Source organism: Pongo abelii, chromosome 20 (genome assembly GCF_028885655.2).
Source record: "Pongo abelii isolate AG06213 chromosome 20, NHGRI_mPonAbe1-v2.0_pri, whole genome shotgun sequence".
NCBI lineage: Eukaryota > Metazoa > Chordata > Mammalia > Primates > Hominidae > Pongo > Pongo abelii.
Genome location: NC_072005.2, coordinates 4,067,145 through 4,087,470, shown reverse-complemented (window position 1 = coordinate 4,087,470; position 20,326 = coordinate 4,067,145). Strand labels below are relative to the sequence as shown.

Below are 20,326 nucleotides of genomic sequence, written 5' to 3'. Positions count from 1 at the left end.
AGTTTTCTGATGATGAAGCCAATAAGGCAGCTGGCATTTTCTGAGCACTCAGTTTGTAGTTATACACTTATGCACATGCTTTTTGTTGTTGTTTAACATTTGCCCCCAGGCTGTGAGCCCCCACCTGTGCTTTGGGCACGATTTTGCGATCGCTCCCAGGCAGGCGCGCACAGCCCGCAGTGGTGGCGACCCCACAGAAGAGCGCAGGAGCAGCCGGGTTCCACCCTCCCCAGCTGTGACCTTGGGCAGTCCCTCCACTTCCGACGCCTCGGTGTCCTCACCCGCAAAACGAGCAGGATGGGCCGCCCAGATCCCCGGGAAGGCAGCTGCCTTCCCCGCAACCCCGGAGGGGACACCTTGGAAGCGCCACGCCTGCCTCCCCGCACTCCGCCCGCCGCCGCTCTCCAAGGTGCTGAAGTCGTGCCCGGCGCCTCTCCTTCCGCTGCTCCAGCGTGGACATCTGGCGGGGGTGTGGAGCCCACACCTCACTCCCCCATCCCAGGCTGGCCCAGCCCCTCCTGGGGAGTGGAGGAGCCCCAGACTCCGCCTCCACACCAAAGCAAGGGTTCTGTCAAAATACTTTATTTCGGATCAGGCAGTCTTAGAAAAGGGGGGTGATTGTGGGCCGTGACTGCTCCAAAGACCAGGGCGCACCCGGGGCTCCGGGGCCAGGCTCCCTGCAGTCTCGGCGGCTTCCTCCTCCCAGTGTGCGAGGGAGGCCGGGAGGGGTCCCTGGGCGGGGAGTTGCTGGGCATCTGTTGTGTGTGTGCGTCTGTCTATCTGTCCGGGTCTGTTTCAGGCTATGTCTGTCTGTCTGTCCGGGTCTGTTTCAGGCTATGTCTGCCTGTCTGTCCGGGTCTGTTTCAGGCTGTCTGCCTGTCTCTCTGTCTGGGTCTGTTTCAGGCTGCGTCAGTCTGTCTGTCTGGGTCTGTTTCAGGGCGTGTCTGTCTGTCTGTCTGGGTCTGTTTCAGGCTGTATCTGTCTGTCTGGGTCTGTTTCAGGCTGTGTCTGTCTGTCTGTCTGGGTCGGCCTCAGGCTGTGTCGGTCTGTCTGTCTAGGTCTGTTTCAGGCTGTGTCTGTCTGGGTCTGTTTCAGGCTGTGTCTGTCTGTCTGGGTCTGTTTCAGGCTGTATGTGTGTCTGCTCTTTGCTTCTGCTTCTGGCTCTGTGTGTATTTCCCGGGTCCTGTGGCCCTCTCTCTGCCATGTGTCCAAGTGTCGGTTCCTGCGTGGGCTTCAGTCAGGCCCTGGGTGTGTGGCTATGAGCTGTGCCTCCCCCATTCTGGCGTCTCTGCTGGGGTCTTGGCCTCACGTCCCATCCCCAGGTGGGTCGCTGTCCAGTGCAGCATCCCCAAGGCACCCCTAGGCAGAGGGGCCTGGGAGCATAGTCCTGGCGGAGCTCACAGCTCGTCTCCTGCCGCCTCCAGCCCTGCACGTCCTGAGCCAGTGCTCGGCCCAGGCGCCACCCAATCCAGCAGGGCGACCTGGCCCAGCCCCTCTGTTGCATTCCTCAGGACCAGGGTGGCGTTGTCCAGCTCCTCCGTCGAATTGGTCAGGTTCGCGGTGTTCTGGAAGCCCCAGTCTGCCCCGGGGCTTCCTGGAGACTCTTCTCGGGTTGTGTCAGCCTCGGGTCGGGGGCCTGGGGCCTCGGAGCCCAGCACAGCATCAGCAGCCACGCGGGAGGCAGCATCGTTGTGCAAAGTTCTGGAGAACACTGATTGGGGAAGGGGGGCATCACAGGCGACAAGGTGGAGGTGGGGTCCTATGCTCCCTTCCCTGGCCCCCAGCCTCAGGGAACAGGGGCACAGGGGTCTTCTCCCCCTCCACCAGAGGCCCAGGACGGGGACTTGGGGAGACCAGACAAGGGTTTCAAAGGCGGGGATCCCCTACCTCGCACAGGCGCAAAGTCCCCAGGGCTCTCGGCTTTGTTGGGGCCAAAAGGGCTGATGGAGGGGAGGATGATGAGGGCAAAGGACAGCAACAGGACCTGGTGGAGACAGCAGCAGAGTCACCCCCTCCCTCCCCTCCCCTGCAAGCACCTCCATCCCACAGGCAGGGAAACTGAGGCCCCAAAGACCAGACTGGATCATACTTGAACTGCGGCACGAGGAGAGCTTGGACTCATTGTGACCTCCCTATGGGCCCCTCTGCGGAAGCCTAGGTCCCCGGCTTTCCTGGGGGCACCAGGACTCACCGCGACACAGGTGCCCGTCTGGGCTGACTTGCTGGTGGACTGCACCACAATGGCCTGGAGTTTCTTCAGCTGCTCCAAGAGGGACCTTAGAGAGACAGGCAGGCCTCCGCTGAGCCCTAAAGAGCCTCGGTCCTCCTTCTCGTCCATTTCCAGGGTCCCCCAGCCCCATTAAAGTCCAAATTTCATCCATTCTTCAAGGGCCTCTGCCTCTTTATTATTTTATTTATTTATTTATTTATTTAGAGACAGAGTCTTGCTCCATCGCCCAGCCTGGAGTGCAGTGGCGCGATCATGGCTCACTGCAAGCTCCGCCTCCCAGGTTCAAGCCATTCTCCTACCTCAGCCTCCCGAGTAGCTGGGACTACAGGCGCCCGCCACCACAACCCGGCTAATTTTTTTGTATTTTTAGTAAAGACAGGGTTTCACCGTATTAGCCAGGATGGTCTTGATCTCCTGACCTTGTGATCCGCCCGCCTCGGCCTCCCAAAGTACTGGGATTACAGGCGTGAGCCACCACACCAGGCCTTATTTATTTATTTTTGAGACAGAGCCTTGCTCTGTCACCCAGGCTGCAGTGCAGTGGTGCGATCTCGGCTCACGGCAACCTCCACCTCCCGAGTTCAAGCAATTCTCCTGCCTCAGCCTCTCGAGTAGCTGGGAATACAGGTGCCCGCCACCACGCCCGGCTAATTTTTTTGTATTTTTAGTAGAGACGGGGTTTCACCATGTTGGCTAGGCTGGTTTTGAATTCCTGACCTCAGGTGATCCACCCGCCTCGGCCTCCCAAAGTGCTGGGATTACAGGCGTGAGCCACTGTGCGCGGCCCATAGGTGAAACTCTTATTCCCTATGTCATTCTGCCATCACACGGGCTCTCTGCTCTTCCTGCAAAGGGACTCTGGGGCTGCCTCCCCTGTCCTCTGCCCCAGCTGGACCCAGACTCACAGGTTTTGCTTCTCGAGATGCAAGACTTTTCTTTGTAACTCCTGATTCTGAGCAGTGCAAGCTGACATCCTGAAAGGAGGAAGACACATCGACATTCAGCATATGCCAGTCACCAGCTGGCCCCACTGACATCTCCCCCAGAGGCCTCACATTACAAGCCAAGAGAACCCAAGCCCAGAGAGGGGAAGTCATTCATCCAAGGTTACTTGGCAGGTCAGACGGGGCTGGGATTTGAACCCACATCTGCCTGGTTCCTAGGTCCCATTTCTGCATTAATATGGAGGGGGCTTCATTCAAAGCTGAGCCCCCTGGCCGGGCACGGTGGTTCACACCTGTAATCCCAGCACTTTGGGAGGCCGTGGTGTGCAGATCACCTGAGGTCAGGAGTTCAAGACCAGCCTGGCCAACATGGTGAAACCCCATCTCTACCAAAAATGCAAAATTAGCCAGGTGTGGTGGGTGCCTGTAATCCCAGCTACTTGGGAGACTGAGGCAGGAGAATCGATTGAACCCGGGAAGTGGAGGTTGCAGTGAGTCAAGATCCCACCATTGCACTCCAGCCTGGGCAACAAGAATGAAACTCTGTGTCAAAAAAAAAAAAAAAAAAAAAAAAAAAAAAAGTTGAGCCTCCTAGATTCAGGCAGTGATGTTTCCAGAAGATGAAATATCAGGACAACCAGGCACCCTAGGAGATTCAAGTTTCTTTTTTTTTTTTTTTTTTTTTTTTTTTTGAGATGGAGTGTTGCTCTGTCGCCCAGGCTGGAGTGCAGTGGCACGATCTTGGCTCACTGCAAGCTCTGCCTCCCGGGTTCACGCCATTCTCCTGCCTCAGCCTCCCGAGTAGCTGGGACTACAGGCGCCCGCCACCACGCCCAGCTAATTTTTTTGGATTTTTAATAGAGACGGAGTTTCACCGTGGTCTCGATCTCCTGAACTTGTGATCCGCCTGCCTCATCCTCCCAAAGTGCTGGGATTACAAGCGTGAGCCACCGCGCCCGGCCGAGATTCAAGTTTCAACTCTCCCCCTCCCCATGATCTTGGGCCACTCCACTCTCTGATCTCAGCTTTTGTGGCTGTAAAATGGGATACAGTTTCCCAGGACATAGGGTGATGGGGAGAATGACCCTGGATAAAGATGATCAGGAGCTTAGCAGATTGCATTTAAGAAAGGGGACAGACCAGGCACAGTGGCTCGCGCCTGTAATCCCAGCACTTTGGGACGCTGAGGCGGCCAGATCACCTGAGGTCAGGAGTTTGAGACTAGCCTAGGCAACACAGTGAAACCCCATCTCTACCAAAAATACAAAAAAATTATCTGGGCGTGGTGGCATGCACCTGTAATCCCAGCTACTGGAGAGGCTGAGGCAGGAGAATTGCTTGAACCCTGGAGGTGGAGGTTGCAGTGAGCCGAGATTGCACCACTGCACTCCAACCTGGGCAACAGAGTGAGACCCTGCCACACACAAAAAAAGGAAGGAAGTGTCTATCTTCAGGCAGAGGGTCAGAATAGGATGGGTCACACTTTGTCCTTTCTCCGCACACCTTCTAGGGGGCAAAGGGTCCCCCAAACCCTTGTCCTACACCATCTCTAGGTACCTTTGCATCCCTGCAATCAGTAAGAAGCATGATCTCTCCCAGAGAGAAGAATCACGTCCAATTTTGTCAGACCCTAAGCTGTGTGGCCTTAGCCACATCTCCTTCTTTCTGGGCCTCAGTTTCCTCCCCGAGTATAGAGTCTGGGTCCAGCACTACCCACCGAGTCTCCAGGCTGTCGATATATTCCTTCTTCTTCTTCCTGCTTTCTTGGGCCGACTGCTTGTTCCGGATTTTCCGGCGGACTTTTTTCAGCACTCGCTCCTCGTACTGCCAAGTGAAATGGGGAGGAGGGTTTCAGGCCAGAAAGTACCCACTTGGAGTCCGGGGGCAGTAGCTCTCGCCTGTAATCCCAGCACTTTGGGAGGCCAAGGCAGGCGTATCACCTGAGGTCAGGAGTTCGAGACCATCCTGGCCAACATGGTGAAACACCGTCTCTACTAAATACAAAATTTACAAAAATTACAATAGTTACAATATACAAAAATTAGCCAGGCGTGGTGGTGCACGCCTGTAATCCCAGCTACTCAGGAGCCTGAGGCAGGAGAATCGCTTGAACCTGGGAGGTGGAGGCTGCAGTGAGCCAAAATCATGCCACTGCACTCCAGCCTGGACGACACAGTGAGACTCCCATCTCAAAAAATAAAAAAATAGGCCAGGCGCGGTGGCTCATACCTGTAATCCCAGCACTTTGGGAGGCCAAGGTGGGTAGATCACCTGAGGTCAGGAGTTTGAGACCAGCCTGGTCAACACGGTGAAACCCCGTATCTACTAAAAATACAAAAATTAGCCAGGCATGGTGGCGGGTGCCTGTAATCCCAGCTACTCGGGAGGCTGGGGCAGGAGAATGGCATGAACCCGGGAAGCGGAGTTTGCAGTGAGCCAAGATCGCACCATTGCAATCCAGCCTGGGCAACAAGAGCGAAACTCCATCTCAATAAATAAATAAATAAATAAAATAATTAAAATAAAAAAATTAAAGTCTTCACTTTGGGGACGGTGGAACAGTCCCCACTGTCCTGACCCCACTTCACCTAACCTCGACCCCACAACTTCACCCCATCCTCTTTCCATATGAGACATCCCAGAGCCAAGGACCCAGAGAAAGATTCCTAATGACTTGAAGCTATCCTTTGCCCAAACCCTCGCAGAGTCTCTGGGAGGTGTCTGGGTTCTGAGGGTCTTTTCCCAGCTCCCAATACTGTAAAATGGGGAACTGCCCACCAGACTTTGGGCATGGGTACCACTCCGCCACCTTGTGGCCATCCCTGGAAACAGCACCTTTCCCTGGAGACAGCCAGTGTTTTAAGACTAATTAATTTTTTTCTTCTTTTTTTCGTTTCTTTCTTTTCTTTCCTTTATTTTCCTTTCCCTCCCTCCCTCCCTCCCTTTCTTCCTTCCTTCCTTCCTTCCTTCCTTTCTCTTTCTCCCTTTCTTTCTTTCTTTCTTGTTTCACTCTTGTCACCCAGGCTGGAGTGCAGTGGCGAGATCTCAGCTCACTGCAACCTCCACCCCTGGGGTTCAAGTGATTCTCCCACCCCAGCTTCCTGAGTAGCTGGGATTACAGGTGCACACCACCATGCCCGGCTAATTTTTGTACTTTTAGTAGAGACGGGGTTTCACCATGTTGGCCAGGCTGGTCTCAAACTCCTGACCTCAGGTGATCCACCCATCTTTGCCTCCCAAAGAGCTAGGATTACAGGCGTGAGTCACCACACCCGGCCAATAAGTGTCTTCAAATGGGAATGTCAGGCTGGGCATGGTGGCTCACAGTGCTGTAATCCCAGCACTTTGGGAGGCCAAGGCGAGAGGATCGCTTAAGTACAGGAGTTCAAGACTAGCCTGGGCAACATTTAGTAAAGACCCTGTCTCTACTAAAACTAAACAACAACCACAAAATCAGCTGGGTGTGGTGGTGCATGCCTGTAGTCCCAGCTACTTGGGAGGCTGAGGCAGGAGGATCCCTTGAGACCAGGAGTTCAAGGTTGCAGTTAGCTGCTAACTGCAGATTGTACCACTGCACTCCAGCCTGGGCAACAAAGTGAGATCCTATCTCAAAACAAACAACAACAACAATAGAAACAGATGGGGCCAGGCACGGTGGCTCACACCTGTAATCTTAACACTTAGGGAGGCCAAGGTCAGAGGATTGCTTGAGGCCAGAAGTTTGAGACCAGCCTGGGCAACATAGCAGGACCCTGTCTCTACAGAAAAAAAAAAAAAAATGCTGGGTGCAGTGGCACACACCTGGGAGCACTTTGGGAGGCTAAGACAGGCAGATCACAAGGTCAAGAGATGGAGACCATCCTGGCCAACATGGTGAAACTCCATCTCTACTAAAAAAAAAAAATTAGCCGGGCGTGGTGGCACATGCCTGTAATCCCAGCTACTTGGGAGGCTGAGGCAGGAGAATCACTTGAACCTGGGAAGCGGAGGTTGCAGTGAGCCGAGATCGTGCCACTGCACTCCAGCCTGGGCAACAAGAGTGGAACTCTGTCTCAGAAAAAAAAAAAATTAGCTAGGCATAATGGCGTACACCTGTAGTCCCAGCTACTAGGGGGGCTGAGGTGGGAGAATCACTTGTACTCCAGAAGGCGAGGTTGGAGTGAGCCAAGATCACCTCACTCCACTCCAGCCTGGGCAACAGAGTAAGAACCTGTCTCAAAAGAAAAAAATATATATAACAGATGAGAATGTCAAACTCAGGCATTGATACTGAGTGCAGCAGGCTGGGTGGGGACTGTGGTTAGCTAGAAAACCCAAACAGCTACCCAGCCTGGTGCATATGGAGGTTTGAGAATATGGAACAGAGGCCATTCAAGTCATTGAGTTGGTTTTTTGGATTTTGTTTTGTTTATGTTTTTGGGTTTTTTGTTTTTGTTTCGACAGAGTTTTGCTCTTGTCACCCAGGCTGGAGTGCAGTGGTACCATCTCGGCTCACTGCAACCTCCGCCTCCTGGGTTCAAGGGAGATCCTCCTGCCTCAGCCTCCTGAGAAGCTGGGAGGCTGAGAAGCACCTTACAGTTGCCCGCCACCAGGCACAGCTAATTTTTGTAATTTTAGTAGAGACGGGGTTTCACCATGTTGGCCAGGCTAGTCTCGAACACCTGACCTCAGGTGATCCTCTGCCTCGGCCTCCCAAAGTGCTGGGATTACAGGTGTGAGCCACTGTGCCCAGCCTCAAGTCACTGAGTTCTCATGTCAAATCTACCGGTCAGAAAAACATTATCAAGCAATTCAAAAATGTATAAACTGCAGTACAGTCCAATCAAAACATGTCTGCATGGCCAGGCATGATGGCTCATGCCTGTAATGCCAACACTTCGGGAGGCCAAGGTGGGAGAATCACTTGAGCCCAGGAGTTCCAACCCAGCCTGGGCAACATAACAAGACTCCATTTCTACAAAAAAAAAAAAAAATTAAATTAGCCAAGTGTAGTGGCGTGCACCTGTCATCCCAGCTACTTGAGAGGCTGAGGCGGGAGGATCTCTTGAGCCCAGGAGGTCAAGGCTGAAGTGAGCTATGATGGCACCACTGCACTCCAGCCGGACACAGCAAGACACTATCTCCAAAAAAAAAAAGTTTGCTGCACCCAAATTGCTGCCACCTGGTGTCCGCCATTCATTCCTGGATGTTGATAATTACCCTCTGAGTTGAATTTACAATGGGGCTTCTGACTGATTGTTTTGGCTCTGGTGACACACACACCATAGCATTCTCGTACGGGTATTCTAAAGGTGAGACACATAGCCAGTGCGGTGGCTGACGCCTGGAATCCCAGCACTTTGGGAGACTGAGGCAGGAGGATCACATGAGGTCAGGAGTTCGAGACCAGCCTGGCCAACATGGTGAAACCCTGTCTCTACTAAAAATACAAAAATTAGCTGGGCGTGGTGGCGGGCGACTCTAGTCCCAGCAACTCAGGAGGCTGAGGCAGGAGAATCGCTGGAATCTGAGAGGCGGAGGTTGCAGTGAGCTGAGATCGTGCCACTGCATCCCAGCCTCGGTGACAGAGAAAGACTCTACTCCAAACAAATAAATAAAGGTGGGACACACATGCAGGTAAGTGCACGAAGGGGAGACGGATCCAGGGCTGGAAGTCCCCCCAGACTCACCTTACTGAGGGGCAGCTGAGTGGGCAGGGTGATGCCTTCTTTAGCCAGCAGCTTCTTCTCATCCTCGGTGAGCACCAGCTCCTGACAGTGCCCAGCGCCAGGTCGCAGGAGGTAGGAGGCCCCCAGGTGATGCTGTTGCTACGGAAAAAAACAGAGGAATGACAGCGGGTGCAGGGACATCAACTGCCTTCAGGACATGAAAGAGTCATCAGATCAAAAACACTATCGCCCCAGGCTGGGTGTGATGGCTCACCCCTTTCATCCCAGCACTTAGAGAGGCTGAGGCATGTGAATCACTTGAGCCCAGGAGATCCAGCCTGGGTAACATGATGAAATCTTGTCTCTACTAAAAATACAAAAATTGCCTGGGTGTGGTGGCTCACGCCTGTAATCCTAGCACTTTGGGAGGCTGAGGTGGGCAAATCATTAGGTCAGGAGTTTGAGACCAGCCTGGTCAACATGGTGAAACATGGTGAAACCCCATCTCTGCTAAAAATACAAAAAGTTAGCCGGGCGTAGTGGCAGGCGCCTGTAATCCCAGCTACTCAGGAGGCTGAGGCAGGAGAATTGCTTGAACCCAGAAGGCAGAGGTTGCAGTGAGCCGAGATTGTGCCACTGCACTCCAGCCCTAGTGACAGTGTGAGACTCCGTCTCAAAATAAATAAATAAATAAATAAATAAATAAATAAATTAGCCGAGCATGGTGGCGGCGCCTGTAATCCCAGCTACTCAGGAGGCTGAGGCAGGAGAATTGCTTGAACCTGGGAAGCGGAGGTTCCAGTGAGCCGAGATCACGCCACTGCCCTCCAGCCTGAGAGACAGAGTAAGACTCCGTCTCAAAAAAAAGGTGGGCACGTCTGTAGTCTCAGCACTTTGGGAGGCCGAGGCAGGTGTATCACTTGAGGTCAGGAGTTCGAGACTAGCCTGGCCAATATGGTGAAACCCTGTCTCTACTAAAAATACAAAAATCAGCCTGGTGTGGTGGCGCGCACCTGTAATCCCAGCTACTCGGGAGGCTGAGGCAGGAGAACCGCTTGAACCCGGGAGGCAGATGTTGCAGTGAGCCGAGATCCAGCCTGGACGATAGAAACTCTGTCTCAAAACAACAACAACAAAAACTATCACTCCTGCCACTGCAGAATCTCCCTTGGCAGCAGGGCTCGAAATAACCAACACACGGTCCTTGGACCTGGCCATTCTACCTTCAGAAATCAGTCCTACGGATATCCTCACACACGCACAAAATGGCATACGGACAGGGTTTTTCATTTCTTTCTTTCTTTTTTTTTTTTTGAGACGAGTCTCTCTCTCTCGCCCAGGCTGGAGTGCAGTGGCGCGATCTCAGCTCACTGCAAGCTCCGCCTCCCGGGTTCACGCCATTCTCCTGCCTCAGCCTCCTGAGTAGCTGGGACTACAGGCGCCTGCCACCACGCCTGGCTGATTTTTTGTATTTTTAGTAGAGACGGGGTTTCACCGTGTTAGCCAGGATGTCTCGATCTCCCGACCTCGTGATCCGCCCGCCTCGGCCTCCCAAAGTGCTGGGATTACAGGCGTGAGCCACTGAGCCCGGCCCTTTTGACAGCTTTCTTCTTTTCATTGTATTATTACTATTATTATTTTTGAAATAGGGTCTTGCTACTTCGCCCGGGTTGGAGTGCAGTGGTGCTATCTTGGCTCACTGCAACCTCCGCCTCCTGGGCTCAAGCGATTCTCCAGCCTCAGCTTCCCGAGTAGCTGGAACCACAAGGCGTGCCACCATGCTTGGCTAATTTTTGAATTTTTTGTAGAGATGGGGTTTCACTACGTTGCCCAGGCTGATCTCAAACTCCTGGGCTCAAGCAATCTCTCCACTTCAGCCTCCCAGAGTCCTGGGATTACAGGCATGAGCCACCACACCCAACTTTTCTTCTTTTAAGATGCAGGGTCTCCTGTGTCACCCAGGCTGGAGTGCAGTCGTGTGATCATAGCTCACTGCAGCCCTGACCTCCTGAGCTCAAGTGATCCTCCTGCCTCTGCCTCCTGAGTAGCTGGGACTACAGGTGTGCACCACCACACCCAGCTAATTTTTTTTTTTTTTTTTCTGTAGAGACGAGGTCTTGCTATGTTGCCCAGGCTGGTCTTCAACTGCTGATAACTAGGATTTATAAATGCATCATTTTTTGTATCGTTCTGTATGTCAGCTATACAAAAAAATGGGAGGTTGAGGCAGGAGGATCACTTGAGCTCAGGAGTTTGAGGCAGTCATGGTGACAGAGGGAAACCTTGACTTTAAATAAAATAAAATAAGGCCAGGCACAGTGGCTCATGCCTGTAATCCCAGCACTTTGGGAGGCCGAGGCGGGTAGATCACCTGATGTCAGGAGCTCCAGACCAGTCTGACCAACATGGTGAAACCCCATTTGTACTAAAAATACAAAAATTAGCTAGGCGTGGTGGCGGACACCTGTAGTCCTAGCTACTTGGGGGCTGAGGCATGAGAATCACTTGAGCCCAGGAGGTGGAGGCTACAGTGAGCCGAGATTGTGGCACTGCACTTAGCCTGGACGACAGAGCGAGACTCTATCTCAAAAAAATAATAAATAAAATAAAACAAAATAAGCCAGTTATCATTGCCAAAGCTGTCATTCATTCTCCTTTCCCATCCTTCATGGCCTGCTGAAGTACTGCCTCCTCCGGGAAGCCTTCCTGGATCTGCAGTGACCCTGCAGGCTCTCTTTCTTTTCTGTACACCTTAATGAGCAGTACATCACCCCATCCTGACCATCAGATCCTAGAGGCTGAGCACACAGCTGGTGCTCACTGCATATCTCTCTAGTTACCAGGGGCACCCTGGCCTTCACTAGAGATTATCAGGATAACCTTTGGCATTGGAGAAACAGGATTTCAAAACCCTGAGTCTGCCACTTGCATGCTGTGTGACTTAGGGCTCATGGCTTAACCTCTCTGGGCCTTGACTTTCTCATCTGCAAAATGGGTTTGGGTTGTCAAATCTGGCTTATGGGAGCGTGAAGCCCTTGGCAGGGTAGATGGCCTTCAGTTGGTGTGCAATGGGCACCATAAGCTCAATAGACCATCCCAGGGATCAAGCCTGCAGCAGCTGTGTAGCACTGGGCAAATGACTGAACCTCTCTGTGCCCTTTTTCTGCTACGTAAAATTAAGATAATAAAAGCCCCAGGCAGGGCGCAGTAGCTCATGCCTATAATCCAGCACTGTGGGAGGCCAAAGCAGGAGGATCATTTGAGGCTACGAGTTCAAAACCAGCCTGGGAAACATAGCAAGACCCATATCTACAGAAAAAAATTAAAAGAAAAATCAGCTGGGTCTAAACAGGGCGTGGTGGCTCACGCCTGTAATCCCAGCACTTTGGGAGGCCGAGGCGGGCAGATCACGAGGTCAGGAGATTGAGACCATCCTGGCTAACACGATGAAACCCGGTCTCTACTAAAAATACAAAAAAAATCCTGGCTAATACGGTGAAACCCCATCTCTACTAAAAAGATACAAAAAATCAGCCAGGCATGGTGGCGGGCGCCTGTAGTCCCAGCTACTCGGGAGGCTGAGGCAGGAGAATGGCGTGAACCTGGGAGGCGGAGCTTGCAGTGAGCCGAGATCGTGCCACTGCACTCCAGCCTAGGTGACAGAGCAAGACGCCGTCTCAAAAAAAAAAAAAAGAAAAAAGAAAAACAAAATTAGCCAGGACTGGTGGCGCATGCCTGTAATCTCAGCTACTTGGGAGGCTGAGGCAGGAGAATCACTTGAACCTGGGAGGCAGAGGTTGCAGTGATCCGAGATTGCACCACTGCACTCCAGCCTGGGCGACAGAGCAAGATTCTGTCTCAGAAGAATAAAATAAAATAAAAAAGACAAGAAAAATTAGCTGGGTGTGGTGGTGCACACCTGTAGTCCCAGCTACTTGAGAGTCTGAGGTAGGAGGATCGCGTGAAGCCAGGAGTTTGAGGCTGCAGTGAGCTAGGATTGCGCCACTGCACTCCAGCCTGGGTGACAGAGTGAGATCCTGTCTCAAAAAAAATTTTTTTAAGATGATAAATAAAGCCTTTAGAAGAGTGCCTGGCATATAGCAGGTGCAGCCTCAGTTTTAGCTTTGTTCCTTTTGTTGTTGTTGTTGAGACAGTCTTGCTCTATTGGCCAGGCTGGAGTGCAGTGGTGCAATCACAGCTCACTGCAGCCTTGACCTCCTGGGCTCAAGGGATCCTCCCACCTTAGCGTCCCAAGTAGCTGGGACCACAGGCATGTGCCACCATGACCATGCCAGGCTAATTTTTGTATTTTCTGTATAGATGGGGTTTCACCATGTTGCCCAGGCTGGTCTCAAACTCCTGAGCTCAAGCGATCTACCTGCCTTGGTCTCCCAAAGTGCTGGGATTACAGGTGTGAACCACCACACTCAGCCAGTTTTAGCTTTTTGTTGTTGTTGTTGCTGTTGTTACTACTAAATACTACAGAGGAAGACGACCCAACCCAGGTGACAGTGAACCCAGGACTGGAATGGTCTCTAACTGTGGGCAAATTCCATGCCTTTCTGTGACTCAGTTTTCCAGCCTCTGAAATGGGGATATTTAGGCTCCTCGAACCCGAGCAGCCTTCCCAGCTCCAACGCCTCACAGGAGGGTGTGGGGGTGCTCACCAGGTCCCCGCTGCCGCCCGAAAGGAGGAGGTCTTTCACGGTGAGATTGCATCGTGGGGACAGGTCCACCGGATCAGCCCTCTTCTCAGCATAGATCCTTCCTCCTGGGCTCCACATTTCTGACCACGGCAGGTGGGGACGGAGACAGGGAGAGTGTCAGATGGGGGGAGTCCTGAGCTTCCAGACTCTAACCACCTCCTCCACCAAGTCTCCCATGATTAATCCCAACATTCGTAGGACTTCTGCCAGAGCTTGGAGTCCCCAAGGCCTGAGTTCAAGGGGGCAGCCCTCACTAGTGACTCAGTCTCCCTTCTGCTATAAGATGGGAACCCAGCCAGTCATGGTGGCTCTCACACTTGTATTCCCAGCACTTTGGGAGGCCGAGGCAGGAGGATCATCTGAGGTTAGGAGTTCAAGACTAGCCTGGCCAACATGGTGAAACCCCGTCTCTACTAAAAATGCATAAAATTAGCCGGGCGTGGTGGCGGGCGCCTGTAGTCCCAGCTACTCGGGAGGCTGAGGCAGGAGAATGGAGTGAACCTGGGAGGCAGAGCTTGTAGTGAGCCGAGATTGCACCACTGCATTCCAGCCTGGGCGACAGAGCAAGACTCTGTCTCAAAAAAAAAAAAAAAAAAAAAATTAGCTGGGCCTGGTGGCGTGCACCTGTAATCCCAGCTGCTGGGGAGGCTGAGGCAGGAGAATCACTTGAACCCGGGTGGTGGACGTTACAGTGAACTGAGATTGTGGCACTGCCCTCCAGCCTGGGTGACAGAGCAAGACTCCATCTCAAAAAAAAAAAAAAAAAAAAAAAAGATGGGGACCCAAATTCAACAGGGCTTGGTTCTGTCTGTCCCACAAGGCTGAGGAAGACACAGGACATTGTCAGGAGACACCGGCTGATTCAAAAGGGAGTGGCTGTTATCACACAGAATTACAGGCTAGATTTGCAGCCAGCCAGGCGTTATCTCACCCGAGGGGCAGGGACGAGGTCTGATTCACCTCTGGTTGTCCCCTCCTGGTAGCCGGCATGCAGTAGGCATGCTGTCTGAGCACACAAACTTTGGGTCAGGTAACCCTTGGTTCTAATCCTGGTAGGCCAGGGCTGTGTGACCTTGAGTAAGTGACTTCACCTCTCTGAGCCTCAGATTTTTTTTTTTTTTTTTGAGAGAGTCTCGCTCTGTCGCCAGGATGGAGTGCAGTGTGGCAATCTTGGCTCACCGCAACCTCTGCCTCCTGGGTTCCAGCAATTCTCCTGCCTCAGCCTCCTGAGTAGCTGGGACTACAGGCACGCACCACCACACCCAGCTAATTTTTGTATTTTTAGTAGACAGAGGTTTCACCATGTTGGCCATGATGGTCTCGATCGCTTGACCTCGTGATCTTCCCGCTTTGGCCTCCCAAAGTGCTGGGATTACAGGCGTGAACCACCGTGCCCAGCTGTTTTGTTTGTTTTGTTTTGTTTTGTTTTTTGAGACAGAGTCTGGCTCTGTTGCCCAGGATGGAGTGCAGTGGCATGATCTCGGCTCACTGCAACCTCCGCCTCCCAGGTTCAGGTGATTCTCCTGCCTCAGGCTCCTGAGTAGCTGGGACTACAGGTGCCCCCCACCATGCCTGGCTAATTTTTGTATTTTTAGTAGAGACAGGGTTTCACCATGTTGGCCAGGCTGGTCTTGAAGTCCTAACCTCAAGTGATCCACCCGCCTCAGCCTCCCAAAGTGCTGGGATTACAGGCGTGAGTCACCGCTCTGGGTCTGAGCCTCAGTTTTGTCAACTCTCCAATGGGACCAAGAAGAGCTCATAGCAAGTGTCAAGGGACAAAGGCCACCCAGAGGCCAGGTATCTCCAGCCAAGGCTCTGCCTGGCCTGCCGGGACTGCTTAATCAATAGAGTAAATCATTACTGATCTGCTGTTCCCCACGTCTAGGAGGAGCACCCGGGAACCTAGGACCCGGTAACCTCATGCACTTTTATTGAGCATCTACAGGCTGGGTGCGGTGGCTCACACCTGTAACCTCAGCACTTTGGGAGGCTGAGGCGGGCAGATCACCTGAGCTCAGGAGTTCGAGACCAACCTGGCCAACACGGTGAAACCTCGTCTCTACTAAAAAATAAATATTAGCCGGGCATAGTGGCACATGCTTGTAATCCCAGCTACTCAGGAGGCTGAGGCAGGTGAATTGCTTGAACCTGGAAGGTGGCGGTTGCAGTGAGCAGAGATGGTGCCACTTTACTCCAGCCTGGGTGACAGAGTGAGACTCTTGTCTCAAAAAAAAAAAAAAAAAAAAAATCTACTAGGAACCAGGCACGGGGTACAGACACATAGAAGGCAAGACCCTGACTTCGGGCTGTGCTTGTCAGCACCATGCCTGGTGCCTGAGCCACCTGTTGGGGTTGCATCCTAGCTCTGTGGTTTTAGCTCATTGCTCAAGCTGACGGGACTCAGTTTCACGATCTGGAAAATGGGCTCCCAATAGCATCCACCTGAAAGCATGGAAACACCTAGCCAAGGGAGACATGTGTCCTGAGTTTGAGTTTGGGCCCAACTCCAAATTGCTGTGTGACCTTGGACAAGACGCCAGCCCTCTCTGGGCCTCCATTTCGTCACTTACAGGAAGGGCCCTGGAACAAGGTGAGGGCGGTGGGCAGAGACACAGCAGGACTCACCCAGGTCTATGGTCACAGAGGCTTCAGGCACTTGGATCACTGGCCCTGGGGGTGTGGTGGGGCAAGAGTTGCCAGGATGATAGGAGAGGCAGGGCCCCTCACTGGGCTGGGCAGGATGGCAGCCGGTGGGGGAGGTGGCCGGTCCGCTGTGTGGAGGGGTGTCCTGGGGGTCGGAGGGGAGGTCTTCGGAGATGCCACTATCACTGCCTTCGGGGGACCAGAGTGGGGAGCTGGGCTGTGAGTCTCCAGAGCCCAGGATGGAGCTGAGGAAGTCGTCAGAGTCGGGGTTTGGCAGGACCTGCTGGGGTGGACAGGGAGGGGTAGGAATTAGGAGGTGCACACTCTTTCTAGATTGGTGTGTGGCCCCAAGGAAACCAGTGACCCTCTTTGGGCCTTAGGTGTCCTTCTTTTCTCCAAGATGGATTTACTGCTTCTTCCTCCCGGGGCTGTTGAGGCTCACACACAGTAACATAGCATAAAAATCCCAGCCAGTGCCAGGTGCAGTGGCTCCTGCCTGTAATCCCAGCACTTTGGGAGGCCGAGGAGGGCAAATCACTTGAGGTCAGGAGTTCGAAATCAGCCTGGCCAACATTATGAAACGCCATTTCTACTAAAAATACAAAAAGTAGCTGGGCGTGGTGGTGGGCATCTGTAGTCCCAGCTACTCGGGAGTCTGAGGATGGAGAATCTGAACCTGTAAGACGGAGGCTGCAGTGAGCCGAGATCATGCCACCGCACTCCATCCTAGGCAACAGAGCAAGACTCCATCTCAAAAAAAAAAAAAAAAAGAAAAGAAAAAAAGAAAAACAAAAGGGCCAGGCACAGTGGCTCACGCCTGTAATCCCAGCACTTTGGGAGGCCAAGGCGGGCAGATCACCTGAGGTCGAGAGTTTGAGACCAGCCTGACCAACATGGAGAAACCCCGTCTCTACTAAAAATACAAAATTAGCCAGGCGTGTTGGCACATGCCTGTAATCTCAGCTACTCGAGAAGTTGAGGCAGGAGAATCACTTGAACCTGGGAGGTGGGGGTTGCGGTGAGCCAAGATCACACCATTGCACTCCAGCCTGGGCAAAACAACAGCGAAACTCTGTCTAAGAAAGAGAGAGAGAGAGAGGAAGGAAGGGAGGAAGGGAGGGAGGGAGACAGAGAGAGAGAGACAGAGAGAGAGGGAGAGAGAGAGAGAGAGAGAGAGAAAACGAGAAAGAGAGAAAGAAAGAGAGAAAAGGGCCAGGTGCGGTGGCTCACGCCTGTAATCCCAGCACTTTGGGAGGCCGAGGCAGGTGGATCACCTGAGGTCAGAAGTTCCAGACCAACCTGGCCAACATGGTGAAACCCCGTCTCTACTAAAAACACAAAAAATTAGCCGAGCGTGGTGGCAGGTGCCTGTAATCCCAGCTACTCGGGAGGTTGAGGTAGGAGAATCGCTTGAACCTGGGATGCAGAGGTTGCAGTGAGCCAAGATTGCGCCATTGCGCTCCAGCCTGGGTGACAAGAGTGAAATTCTATCTCAAAAAAAAAAAAAGAAAGAGAGTAAAAGAAAGAGGGAGAAAGGAAGGGAAAAAAGGAAGGAAGGAAGGAAGGAAGGAAAGAGAGAGAGAAAAGAAAGAAAAAAAAGAAAGTGGGCCGGGCGCAGTGGCACACGCCTGTAATCTCAGCACTTTGGGAGGCCGAGGCAGATGGATCACAAGGTCAGGAGTTCGAGACCAGCCTGGCCAAGATAGTGAAACCTGTCTCTACTAAAAATACAAAAATTAGCCAGGCGCAGTGGCGGGCGCCTGTAATCCCAGCTACTTGGGAGGCTGAGGCAAGAGAATCACTTGAACCCGGGAGGCAGAGGTTACAGTGAGCCGAGATGGCACCACTGCACTCCAGCCTGGGCAACAGGGCAAGACTCTACCTAAAAAAAAAAAAAAAAAGAAAGAGAGAAAGGAAGGAGAGGAAGGAGAAGAGAACCGAACCTAGCCAGGGAGGTGCCCCAAGTTTGAGTTTGAACCTAACTCCAAATTGCTGTGTGACTTTGGATGAGTTTCCACACTGCTCTGGGCCCCCATTTCCCTACCCGTAAGAAGGAGCTGATGCTACCCGCTAAATGACGTGCTTGACTAAAATCAAGCACCGTGACCCATTAGTGCATCGTAGAGCTGAGCAGAGCTCTAGCTGGGCTCTGGCGGGTCTAGCACCTTCGTGGGGCCTCAGTTGGCCCGCCTGGAGCTCTGTGGTCCCAGGGCAACTGCAGTGGACTCCTCACCTGGTCCTTCACGTGGCCCCAGCCCTCGCCCAGCTCCACGTGTCTCAGGATGCCGTCCTGCCGGTCAAACAGGAGATCCAGGAGCTCAAAGCTGTCGATGGGGTCCATGGGGCAGGCAGTAGAAGCCATCTGGGGCGCGAGGAACAGGTGTGAGGGTCACACACAGCCCCTCACCTCCCCACCTCCCATGTGCACACAACCCTGCCTCCTTCCAGCTGGAGTTCAGTCGCCGCTCTGCCTCCAGGTTGGGCCAGCTGCTGCCCCTCGCTGAGACTCCCCTTCCAAATCTGGACTTTGAGGCTGATAGAGAGAATTCCACAGTGTGAGAGCCAATTTCTCTTAAAGTGCTGGAGAGGCTGGATGTGGTGGCTCACGCCTGTAATCTCAGCACTTTGGGAGGCTGGGGCAGGAGGATCACTTGAGCCCAGGAGTTCAAGACCAGCCTGCGCAACATAGAGACCCCTATCCCTACTGAAAATAATTTTAAAAAATTAGCTGGCTGTGGTGGCACACACTTGTCATCCCAGCTACTGGGGAGGCTGAGGTAGGAGGATCCCTTGAACCCGGGAGGTTGAGGCTATAGTGAGCTATGGCCTCCCCACTGCACTCCAGCCTGGGTCACAGAGCAAGACCTTGTTTCAAAAAACAAAAAAGTATGCCAGGCATGGTGGCTCACGTCTGTAATCCCAGCACTCTGGGAAGCCGAGGTGGGCAGCTCACCTGAAGTCAGGAGTTTGAGACCAGCCTAGCCAACATGGTGAAACCCTGTCTCTAGGAAAAGTACAAAAAGTAGCCGGGCATGGTGGTGCACACCTGTAATCCCAACTACTTGGGAGGCTGAGGCAGGAAGATCTCTCGAACCCGGGAGGTGGAAGTTGCAGTGAGCTGAGATGGTGCCATTGCACTCTAGCCTGGGTGACAGAGGGAGACTCCATCTCAAAAAATAAAAATAAAAATAAAATAAAAAGTGCTGGAGAGAGGCCCTAGCTAGAGATGCCCGCTTGCCTCTCAGGTCTTCACAGCCTCCCCAAGTACCCGCTCCTGGGAGGCAGGGGGACCTGGAAGAAAGACAAGGGCAGCCCTGGGGCAAAGGCACACAGTTTTGCTCATTGCATCCTTTCTCTGGGCCTCAGTCTTCCCATCTGTACAATGGGGGTGGAGATGGGGTCCTTCCAGCTCTGGCAGCTTGGGGAGGCTTTCCCAGCCTAGACTCCCGCTCTCCCTGGGGACCTAGTAGGGCTCACCTTTCCAGCAGCTAAATCCGTATTCATGGGTCCATCCAGCTCTGTCTGCAGATGCCTAGGGGGTCTCTGCTCCAAGCTGGAGGCCCACCCACCGCCAGCGTTACCTGGGGCTGGGCAAGCTCACAGCCCTCTGTGGCTCTGTCACCACTCCCAAAAGATGCTGAAGCGGACACAGGCAGCTCCCAGCCCACCTCCAGGTGCTGATTGGTGGACAGGTTGGAGAGACAGGGCTGAGGGCCAGTGACACTGGGGCAGGCAGGAGCAGGGGAGGGAAGACCGTTATCTGGGTGTTTTGTGGTTTTCCAGCCCTCAGTGAGCAAAGGTCGAAGTCTGGGGTACCTCCACTCTGCCGTGACCTCTGCCCTACTTACGAAGACTTTTTCTTTTTTTCTTTCTTTTTTGAGACAGAGTCTTGCTCTGTGGCCCAAGCTGGAGTGCAGTGGCGCCATCTCATTTCGGCTCACTGCGACCTCTGCCTCTCCGGTTCAAGTGATTCTCCTGCCTCAGCCTCCTGAGTAGCTGGGACTACAGGTCCCCGTCACCATGCCCGGCTAACTTTTGTATTTTTAGTAGAGACGAGGTTTCACCATGTTGTCCAGGCTGGTCTCGAACTCCTGACCCGTGATTGGCCCACCTCTGTCTCCCAAAGTGCAGGGATTAGAGGCGTGAGCCACCGCA

The 20,326-nt window shown here is 53.1% G+C and overlaps 1 protein-coding gene across 4 annotated transcripts; it reads right to left on the bottom strand.

Annotated features, from left to right (window-relative positions):
• Positions 1-617: 617 nt before the first annotated feature.
• Positions 618-19,675, bottom strand: CREB3L3 (cAMP responsive element binding protein 3 like 3). Of its 4 annotated transcripts, none has more exons than XM_024237545.3 (10): positions 19,649-19,675; positions 18,405-18,533; positions 16,154-16,454; positions 13,490-13,608; positions 8,844-8,981; positions 4,892-4,998; positions 3,136-3,204; positions 2,192-2,276; positions 1,888-1,984; positions 618-1,711 (listed from the first exon to the last, which is right to left on the bottom strand). In XM_024237545.3, the coding sequence occupies exons 1-10, from the start codon at positions 19,673-19,675 to the stop codon at positions 1,398-1,400; spliced, it is 1,386 nt and encodes a 461-aa protein (XP_024093313.3). In that variant the 3' UTR covers positions 618-1,397. The 4 variants fall into 4 exon arrangements, with proteins under 4 accessions (XP_024093313.3, XP_024093315.3, XP_024093314.3 ...); XM_024237547.3 differs by having other exon boundaries at positions 8,844-8,975; XM_024237546.3 differs by having other exon boundaries at positions 16,154-16,451.
• Between the last annotated feature and the right edge of the window lie 651 nt (positions 19,676-20,326).

Bases quoted from the DNA above. Each gene is read 5' to 3' on its own strand.
- CREB3L3 (XM_024237545.3), bottom strand. From the start codon at position 19,675: ATGAATACGGATTTAGCTGCTGGAAAG. The intron at 18,534-19,648 runs GTGAGCCCTACT...CTCGCGCCCCAG, and splicing joins CGGATTTAGCTGCTGGAAAG to ATGGCTTCTACTGCCTGCCC. The intron at 4,999-8,843 runs GTGAGTCTGGGG...TTCACTTGGCAG, and splicing joins CTCAGCTGCCCCTCAGTAAG to TACGAGGAGCGAGTGCTGAA.